General features: G+C 37.5%; 1 protein-coding gene across 1 annotated transcript; it reads left to right on the top strand.

The window, feature by feature from the left end:
* The first annotated feature begins 696 nt into the window (after window positions 1–696).
* On the top strand, window positions 697–10,726 carry LOC150105200 (sulfotransferase ssu-1-like). Its single transcript, XM_090395531.1, has 2 exons — window positions 697–857; window positions 9,541–10,726. The coding sequence occupies exon 2, from the start codon at window positions 9,548–9,550 to the stop codon at window positions 10,505–10,507; it is 960 nt and encodes a 319-aa protein (XP_090251657.1). The 5' UTR covers window positions 697–857; window positions 9,541–9,547; the 3' UTR covers window positions 10,508–10,726.
* Window positions 10,727–11,014: the final 288 nt, after the last annotated feature.

Raw genomic sequence — 11,014 nt, 5'->3', positions numbered from 1 at the left:
AACCCATCGTATGCGACCGGCTAACTCAGCTTTCGTCAAAAGAGACCAGATAAAGGTTTCTCATGTCACCGAGGGGAATCGAACCCAGGTCTTTCCGACCGAAGACCTGACTTCGTTTATACTGACTGAGCTACGAAGGCAGGGTAAAATTAATATTTGTTTTAAAAATCGTTCTTCGGATAAAGAATTAAAATAGTCGTGCCTGCTGATTCAATGTTTTTCCCCGAATGCATTATGATGAGAAGAATTTGGTGCTAAAAGTAATTTAATCTAATGGTTATAACAGTCTTAGTTTCTGTTCACGCTTTTTATTTATTTCTTTATATTTATAGCTAGAAATCACTTCTACCATAATTTATGTATTAGTCTTAAGCAATTAAAAAAAAGGTGTGTTGTTAATTTTTTTCGATTTTATTTCCATGTATATTAATTTTAATCCATTTTCAAATTGTTTTCTTTATAAATATTTATATCCTATTTTTTTTAAGTTTATGCTATTTTCATGGCGTATAAGGATGCAGTTGTATTTCAAGCAAATAAATTTGCAATACCTCTTCGAAAGCTAATCAATGCACAGGATAACCTACATACACACGAAAGTAGTTAGCAAAACATAACTTTCCTTCGCTTTTAACTTCCTGTTCATTTCTTTTGAACAACCGCTAGGGGGCGAAACACGTTACTATCCGGGTATTATCTCCACGCCTACCGTCAACAAGCGAAACAGTGAAGTGACAAGCTACGGACTTCAAATTAAGTACGCAACAAATTTAGAAAAGTACTTCTTTCTTTTTTCTGAAAAAGTACTAACTCTTAGTATCTAATTAAACTAGAACTGGCAACAAATTAAATCGAAGGTAAGTCTGCATTTTTATTTGTTTAACACGACGCTAAAATCTTTCGGAATGAAAGTCATTTTGACGAGATTAGGCCTAAGTGTTTCACAAGGTCAGACGATCATCATTCAAGTTGACTTGTGACTAACTTTTCACTTGACCTTACTGGCGCCACCATTTTCATTGAATTAAAACAACGAAGTGTATAAATAGGTATTATTTCCGGAAAAATTCCCATGTTACTCCTCTAAAATAAACTATCATTTTAATGGCTAATATAGCCTACTTTCGTTTAGGAGTGCCATTGGCTCTTCATCCAAAAACGTTGGTCATTACTGAAGTGTTATAAAACTAATATGAAGAATAAAAAGGAGGAAAATTTGGAAATACTTTTTTGGATGTTGTTTTCTGTCTCCTTATCCCGGCGTTGTCCCTTCATCTGCTGTTAAAGAAAGTTTTTTTTTTTTTTTTGGTGGTGGTGGGGGGTAAAATAATGTGGGGGAATTATTTGAAAAAACCAGGTTTTTTATATTTATGCATGATATTATTATTAATAAGGATGGGTAGAGAGCGTTTAGGGTGGGGTGGGTATGAGAGAAGGATCTGAAGATAGAAATTATTTTTTGGAGGAAGAGGAGGGATTTAAGGGGAAAAGTCAGGGGTGGGAGTAACGGGGTGTGAACCGCCTTGGATTTCGATAATAATGTCTTCGTTTGGCGAACGTGTTTTGGGGATAACGCAAAGTTTAACCCCATAATAAATTCAGTTTAATCCTTTATCCGAGTATAAGCAAACAAAGTTTGCGCCTGAAGTATCTTCAGGACTGAGGCAACTCGTGGTAAAGGTGGACCAAGCTGTCATCGCTCCTTGTCTTACTATCTTCCATAATGCAAAGAACATCTCCTTGCGAACATGTATAATGCTATGCATTAAAAGAAGTGTCACTACCCACACCGGTTTTGACCTTTATTGAGGTCTCGTCAGTGGGACCAAGACCCGGAGGTGGCAATACTAAGGTAGAAGTAATGGAGAAGTCATATTTACCGTCCACCTTAGTATCACCACCTCTGGGTCTGGTTCCTACTGACAAGACTTCAATAAAGGGCGAAACCGGTCTAGGTAGTGACCTTTCCCATAATGCATGGCATTATGTATGTCCGCAAAGAGATGTGCTTTGCATTATGCGATGCTAAGACAAGTGATGAGAGCTTAGTCCCCCTTTACCACGAGTTGCCTCAGATCTATGTTCAGGCACAAACTTTGCTTACACTTGGATAAAGGATTAAATTAAATTTATTATAGTCTAACTAAGTGGAAAAAATTCTAAGAAGTTTAACCCCCTTATTCAGGATGGTGATTTCGTCGGCTCACACCCCACCTTTCTTTCCCCCCCCCCCCCCCCCCCAAAAAAAAAACATTCTTTAACAGCAGATGAAGGCACATCGCCGGGATAAGGATACAGAAAACAACATCCAAAAAGATATGTCCAAATTGCCTCCTTTTTATTCTTCATATATTAGTTTTATAACACTTCTGTAATGCCCTACAATTTTGTATAAAGAGCCAATGACACTGTAAAAAAAGGGGGGGGCACTCCTAAACGAAAGTAGGCTATATTAGCCATTAAAATTATAGAAGTGTATAAAGTTTGCAAAACTCTTTTATAATAAATAATAAAGTTTTGATTTTTTTTTTAGTTTTACTTTTTAATTCATTTAAAAATGATTGGTGAATGAATTTCAATCCAAGGCTCGCTATGGCTAATGAAGAATGCTTTAATAATTTCTGTTATGCAACTTTAGTAAGAATTTGTTTAAATCGTTTTATATAAAGGCAAAATGTGAAAGCTTCTCGGTGTAAAGTAATATCTTTTGCATATATTTAATACAATACTCAGAATTAAGTAGGATAATATGCCGGCGTGGTTGGCCGAATGGTTAACTTATCTGCTCTCCAGCCTGAAGGATGCGTCTTCGAATCCTTGGGCATGGACGTTTTATGATTGTCTGTGAAAGTGTTGGTGGTGGGCGTTGGTGTGGTTGCGGTTCGTTGTAGTTGGTGGATTGAGTGAGTGGTGGAGACAGAGAGTTGTAGAGTAGATGCCCTCTCTCGATGAGTCTTTGGACTCCTTGGAGGTGTCACGGTGTATTAATATTTAATACTCGCATTTTAATAGGGTATTAATACGTATTATTGTTGATGTTGTTGGAGACCTACACAAAAACAAAAACTCATCGAAGGATGTCACATCAGATGTCCTTACTGCTTTAAGCCAAACTATTTCTCTCGTGGAAATTATGTTTTCTCACTCACTGTGAGAAAACATAATTTCCACGATGCCTCACTGCCCTCTTCCCACTTTCCATATAATAACAATTTCATCATTTGATAATCTATGACACCCTTTTAGAAGTTTATACCCCTCTTTCTCCAGTTTCTGCAGTTCACAAAATTTTAATCTGTCCTCATTATTCTGTAATCTAAATAGCATCTTTGTAACTCTCTTTTGTACCCTTTTCAACAGCGTCGTTATCCTGTCACAATCCAGAAGACCAAATCTGCGCAGAATATTCCATGCGTGTTCGCATCAAGGCGTTGTAAAGAAGCAAAATAATTTCCATATCCTTTCAGAATGACGATTATCCTGTGAGCTGTATTTGCAACTTTTTCTATATGACTTTTGAATCTCATCACCGCAAAGTGCATTATTTTATATTTACTAACTTTGAATTAACAGCCATGTTATTTCCATCTGGCATCCTTATCACTATCATATATCACTCGCATTCACAAACCCCTCCAGAGATCCTGGTAGGTTAGAAACTAGAAGTTAGAAGTTTTGCATCATCAGATTTTTTTCTTTTTTTTTTTTTGCAATCCTGTGAGATATTTACTGAGACGTTTATCGTGAGTCCATAACATGGACTCACGATAAACGTCTTTTGGGTTGCCGGTAGCCTGGAAAACCGATTTCTTTTCATACTGCAATTTTGCTTCGCTTACAGTAATCCTAACTTTTCTGGCCCACTTCATGCACTTCATAACTCCTTCACTCTTATTCTCGCGATATGTCTTCCATATCAACTTCTTTTAACGGATCGTTTGCTCATAGTTGCATATCCAGTTCACTCTCACCCTGTTTATTCTCGGAACACATTCACACTGCATCCTTTAAGCATCGTTTCTCCACCTCCCATGCACTGCTGACATCCATCCTTTTCAGTAACAGATACCTTGTTAACACGCAAAGCATTGTCCTGAGTTTATCACACATTTCAGCTTCGTAGGTCAGTACAGCCTGATCTCTATTACCAACAGAAAGTAAAACAGTATTCTCATTAATTGATGTTCCCCTGATGCTATCATCAAATCTGAACTCTCTTCCTTCTTTCACATGCTGATTGAGAAAATTGTATCTCAGCAATTAATTCCATTCTCCATCATATCTAAAGAATTGTTTTCTTCTAATCAATATTCGGATAACTGAGGACACCCATAATGATTACTCGTTTAGTAACAATCAGGGTAATTTGACGATGCGCTTCATAGTCCCCAGAAACTAACGTCAGGTCTGTAGCAAAACTCCTCAATATATTTCATATTATTAGTCTCTTATTCACTGTGACTTAGGACGTTATTACTGTTGTTGCTTTCATGAGTTTTTAACTCTAAATTGATTCAAATAATCTGCTAAAAATACTGTATCCTTTACACCCGATTCCAGTTTCTACACCTCATTGCTACAGCCAGGTTTCACTAATGCCCACAATCTTAGGCCACAACCTATTCACCGCGGCAACAAACTCATCTCATTAGTTCCCGATGCTCCTGGTATTTCTCAATAGACGTAACATCCTACCAAGTGGCTATTTCGTATGCTTACATCTGCGGTCTATTTCCTTAGCTTTCCCGCGCACCAAGTCATTTGCTACCTAGCCCTCTTTCGTAACTGAGAACTGTCATATCTCTGTAATAGACTACAGGTTTCACTCTCTCATTCCCGTTCACATCTTCTGCAATTCTTTCGTATCTTATCTCATAGTGCATTTATCATCTTTCTTATCGTAAATGGATAATCGTTTGAGACACACTTTTATTGCAGTCCAAGCATTCCCTGTATGGAAGTAACAAGCACAGTCCCTAATTCCATGAAATATTACTATTTTAACTGTGGATATAAAAAAAAATCTCCCCTAACAAATAAAAAAATATGAAAAATACAACCAAACATCTAAATTAAAGCAATAACAAAATTTCTTCAAATAAAAACATTTCATCCGCATTCGAGGCATCACCATTAAGGTTGATGATATAAATCACCAATTACAGACACCAATAATCTGATATACGTTTTCTAATTGAAGACACTAAAAAAGTGGACTAGAGTCCATCTGAACTATTCTATTTACATCTTATATTACGCTTTCCGCAAAAATGGAAAGAACATATTCTTAATGGAAGTTTTTCCACTTGGTTATGCTATAAATTAAAGATACCAAGACATTATATACGCCCTCTGTCCAAAAAGAAACCGAACTTTTCGAAAACAGAAGAAACTAGTAGCGCCACCTGTTATCTTTTTGTTGTGGAAAGCGGCAATCTTCATTAGTGTTGTGTCAACTGTTTATGGCATTTGTTTCATTAGAAGCCGACTTATAGTGACAGTGTGTTTTGACGAACGGTCGGGAAATGAGTTGCAAACAGAGAACTGCGATTGACTTTTGTGTTAAACTTGGTAAACGTTTTACCGAAATGCATCAAATGCTTCAAAAAGCATACAGTGATGAATGCTTATCCCGTACTCAAATTTACGAGTGGTATAAGCGATTTCAAAGTGATCGTGAGACGCTTGAGGACGACGAAAAGCCGGGCTGTCCGGACCGAGCAACGTTAGCATCCAAAAAGTGAGGGACATCATCAAAGAAAACCCGAAATCGTCCGTGAGATTGATTGAAGATGAATTGGGGATTCCAAAATCAACTGTGCACAACATTTTGATCGAGAGTTTCGGACTTCGTAAATTGAATTTGTAATTTCTTCCCCACAAGTTCACCGACGACCAAAAAATGTATCGAATTGAACACTGCAGGGACCTCATTAAAACCGCTCGTAAGGACTCAAACTTTCTTGAAACGATCGTTACTGGTGACGAAACGTGGTGTTTTGAGTATTATAGTGGCCAGAGTGACACTGCCACTCTTGGCACTATAAGTCGGCTTCTAATGAAACAAATGCCATAAACAGTTGACACAACACTAATGAAGTTTGCAGCTTTCGACAAGAAAACGATACCACAGGTGACGCCACTAGTTTCTTGTATTTTGGAAAAGTTCTGTTTCTTTTTGGACAAGGGTGTACTTGGTTTAATCCTTTCTCCAAGTGTAAGCAAACAAGTCTGTGCCTAAACTATTTTCAGGACTGAGTAAACTCGTATGTAGAAGTTTATGACTTCACATCACTTGCCTTAGCATCCCATAATGCAAAGCACATCTCCTTGCGCACATGTATAATCCTATGAATTATGGGAAGGGTCCCTACCCAGATCGGTTTCGACCTTTATTGAGGTGTCATCAGTGGGAGCCAGACCCAGAGGTGATACTAAGGTTGAACTAGTGCAGAAGTCATATTTTCATATACGAGTTGCCAAAAGGTGTCACACCTTATTATTAAAATACTCTGGAATACACTGGTTGCCCCAGTCATGATTATAGTTCAGGCGCAAACTTGTTTGCTTACACTTGGATAAAGGATTAAACGAAGTATATAATTTCTTGGTATCTTTAATTTAACGTATTCATTAATTAAATCTGAAACCGCGCGGTTAGCCTAGTGGCTTTGCGCTTCGCAACCATATGCTCGGGGAAGGAGTGTCCCAGGTTCGATTCCCGTTGTAGACATGAGGAATTTGAGGATCTTCCTCAGGCATAGCCAAGTTAGCCGGTCTTGGGCGCGGTCAGTAGGGTTTTTCCCGCCAGTTTATCTGGCGTTTTTCATCCCGCAAACAGGCAAACAGCCCGTGAACATACACCTCTACAGTCAAAAATATATCCCCCAGCGGCAGACCAGGCAACGGGTCGGTTGGGAGTAGTATTAACAAAGAAGTCGCATCTAAAGTAACACGCGGACCCTGCATGGGAAGCGGGAATAACGCGTAGAAGAAGAAGAAGATTAATTAAATCTGATATTCCTTGCCATAGACTATCATACCTGGAATCCCCGCTTTTCGATGGCTCAAACTCCTTACCTGATTTTATAGCCTTCATTTTTTGCTTCGCTTTCCCCTAACTCTAAAAAAACGCTGCCCTTTTTTGACTACTTATTGTTAAAAGTTGATTTCGTAAACTACCCAAATTGTGAGATTTTTTTCCTAGGAAGCTTTAACATGCTGAACACAAACTGCGCTACCCCCACCTCTCCAGTTTATCAGATCAAGTCCGAAGGCTTGATCTGATATCATTTGCCGTCAGTCATGATCTATCACAAACAGTTAACCTACAACCAGAATTCCACGACATCCTCATCATTCTTTCAATGCTCTGGATCGATCTTTCTCTCTCTCTCTCTCTCTCTCTCTCTAAATACACTGTGAACGCCTGATTTCCTCTTGGCAACTCTGACCAACTAGGATGATCCGAATTTTTATGGCTCTTTTCCATGGTCAGATTATTCTCTTCACTCTCCCAATCCAAATATCTGCACTGAACCAACCAGCGAAATCGTTTTCACTGGAATGAAAGCTTCATTTCCAGCTCCATTGTAAACTTCCAAAACGTACCTCAGCATTCCATGATAAAAATGCAGCTTATGTTCAATGGCTTAAATCGAAACCTCCAGCTTCTCATTCTGCTTACACAACAGCCGAAAACAAGTGCAAGGAGTTATCAACAGTTCCAAAGCAGACTTCATAAGAATGAGATAAAATAAGCCAGTGTTTCTTAACGTCGGGCGTACGCCCCACAGGGGGGCAATTTGAATATTTTTGGGGGAAATTAGAAAATGATGTTGCATTCGTCACCTCATCACTGATATACTCAAAACATTGACCATTGTCGGCGAGGGGGGGACATCAAAATCTTTGAGGCGTTGAGGTGGGGCATGATCCAAAAAACTTTGGGAAATACTGCAATAAGCCCACCTCGTGCACCAATTCCAGTCGAGCTTTCTGGTCCCTCGCAAACGTTGTTGGGCCTTTCACGTTGGGATCATATGAACTGTCTTATTTTTTAAATAATAATTTTAATAATTATAATAATAGTAATAATAATTAAACTGTTTTTGATTATTTTCGCTCCAATGAAGATCCGCCATCAAATGCAAATTAATGAGCAAATTCCCGTACCATATTATTATTATTAGTAGTAGTAGTATTCACGGATATCTAATTGATTTCAGCGCGTTCTTGCTTATCATTGTTTTGCTTATTTTTTTATCCTCTGATTTTTAAAGGTTTCTGGACCCTTTTCTTACTCGCTGGTCAATTCTTTATTAATTTTGTTTCGTGTGAGAGATTCATATCAAAGTTGTAATGCTGGATGGGACAAAAGTTCTTGTTTGCGGCATCTGCGTTTACATTATGCTTTGCTTTTAATGCTGTATTATTCTGAGGAGTTTTCGATTCAGTTTTTACAAATTATCTTAAATTATCAAAATTGCACAAAATGCAATACATCCAGAAAAAAAGCATAATAATATATGAAAAATACGGCAATTAATCAAGAAAAACGCAGAATAAATTAAAAAAAAGAATTAACTTATCTTACAGGTACTAATATGCTTAAAATAACATGTCTGCAGTCAAAATAGCCTTGAACCAGAAGTCTGATTAATACTTTTTATTCATTTAGTTTTTTATTAGCAATTTCCATACTGATAATAAGTGAAAAAAAATATGCTAACTTTTATTCCTGTATATGGAGTAGGCGAGGCGGTTTTAGCTCTATCTAACTTTTGGAGACTGAGTGGACAGGTCGATCTCCACCGGTAGCCAATTGGAGATAGCTGACCCATGACTAATCACAAGCGGCCACCGATGAAGAGACCGGCAAATAAGTGCTGCCATATCTTGGTACCTAACTCAAATTGAATATGTTACTATGGAAATAATGTGAATTGTAAGGTCGATTTTCTCAAGTTTAAGGGACGAAAAACCCGCTTGCCCGTGCCAGAGATCGACTAACTCGGGAACCGGTCGAAGATATGGTAAGAAAAAGTTTCTCCTCCTGTCAGCAACTAGACTTGAAATTTCAAGCGGCTTAGCGCAGATGTTACAAACTCTCCTTTCCACTGAACTACACTACACTAGTTCTACATAGGCCTTCATTCTTTGTTTTTTAATGATTCTCTGTTAATATAAAAAGTTCTGGAAACAAATACGAGTGGCGGGGGATGGAAAGTTCTGATAAACACCTAAACAATAATGAACAAAAGCAACTGATATAACCACAAGAAAGAACACACGAGTAGTAGAGTTATGAAGGTAATTTATGTTCATATATTCTTATATCCTCGCATGTTATATCAGTTGCTTTAATATAATTTTTGCTCTGGTTGTTTAACAGATTCCCCCCATCACATTGATATTTCATCTACAATGAAAAAACATCGCCTTCGTTTATTCCAAATAAAACGTTTAGATTAATATATTTCAAGTACACATTTTTTGTTGCATGTCAAACAAACTTGTCTAAAGTATGACCTTTTGTAGGTGAACCATGGAAGCTCCCAAGCGATTGCAGCTTCAAGAAATAGATGGCGTTCTGTTTCCGAAGTTCTTTTCACCCGACTGTTGTCGATCGGCACTACAATATAAGGCCCGTCCTGAAGATATTTTCGTGGTAACTTTTCCAAAATGTGGTACCACCTGGATGCAGTACATCCTCATACTCTTGTTTCGTAAAGGAGTTCCTCTTGAAAACCCTAAAGATTTCTTCAGGATATCTCCGTTTATTGAAATGATTGGGAACGAAGAAGTCGAAAAAATGCCTCGACCTGGCGCCATCAAGACTCACCTTCCGTTCAGCAAATTTTCATTCCATCCTGAAGCAAAATACATCTATGTTGCAAGAAATCCTAAAGACTGTTGCGTCTCCTACTTCTATCATTGTAAACGGAACGCTGGATATGAATTCTGGAATGGTCAATTCGATGACTTATTCGAGCTGTTTATGCAAGAAGAGGTGGAATTCAACAGTTACTTCAGTCATGTGTTGGACGGATACAAGCACCGTCAACATAGCAACGTTTTGTTCACCACTTTTGAGACTATGAAAAAAGATTGTCCTCAAGTGGTTCTAGATGTTGCCCGTTTTCTTGGGAAAGACTACATCGACCTTCTAGAGAAGGATTCGGCAGTCCTGCACAACATTTTGCAACACATAGAGTTCGATGCCATGAAGAAAGTCATCAATAAAGTGTACACTTCAACAGATGCTTATTCGGATATGCTGAAAGACCCTTCAATTCCCGAGGGTAGGAAGTATTTAATGAAGTATATAATAGAATTGAACGCCCCTAAGAACAGGCCGAAATTGGAATTCATACGTAAAGGTGAAGTTGGAGATTGGAAATCTTTGTTTTCTGAAGAGCAGTCCAAGAGAGTTGACGAAAAATTTCTTGAAGAACTTCAAGAGACTGACCTCATTGAACAATGGAAGGAGTGCATGAAGTTTTAGCTATCTTCACTTCACTTTTTGTTAATATACAGTAAATCAATACCATTTCTTTGAGTATTATGGGAGATATTTTAGTAAAAGTTTGTATTTATGCAGGTGCTATCTTTATGCTAAACAGTAACTGTGGTATTCAATACCAATTGCATTAATTAATCCACTTATGGAGTAACATGTAAAAGTTATAAATCGAAAATAAAAGACAAGAGGATATTCACTTTACTTACCGTGTAATTTTTGAGGAATATTTGCATAAACGGTAGTTTTCCATCTCATGTCCTTTTTAAAATCAATACTATTCAATGCATGTTGTGCAGATGTCACCCAAATAGCACATTGAATACAACTACATTCTAGAAAACCGTTTTTTTTTCTTCCATTATTTCATTAATATTTTTATTTTCTGTATTTTTGTGCCAAAATATAGTTTAACTAATCTTCAGGAATTAAATTAGAATTTTAAAGCAATCTATTTTACTCAATGTAAACTTGTGTCGTATTAAGTTTACT

Source organism: Typopeltis vanoorti, chromosome 7 (genome assembly GCF_054136105.1).
Source record: "Typopeltis vanoorti isolate ZY-2024b chromosome 7, IOZ_Tvanoo_1.0, whole genome shotgun sequence".
Taxonomy (NCBI): domain Eukaryota; kingdom Metazoa; phylum Arthropoda; class Arachnida; order Uropygi; family Thelyphonidae; genus Typopeltis; species Typopeltis vanoorti.
This window is presented reverse-complemented; position numbering and strand designations above follow the sequence as displayed.

What these genes read in the sequence shown, in the direction of transcription:
- LOC150105200 (XM_090395531.1), top strand. Translation starts at nt 9,548, where the DNA reads ATGGAAGCTCCCAAGCGATTGCAGCTTCAAGAAATAGATGGCGTTCTG.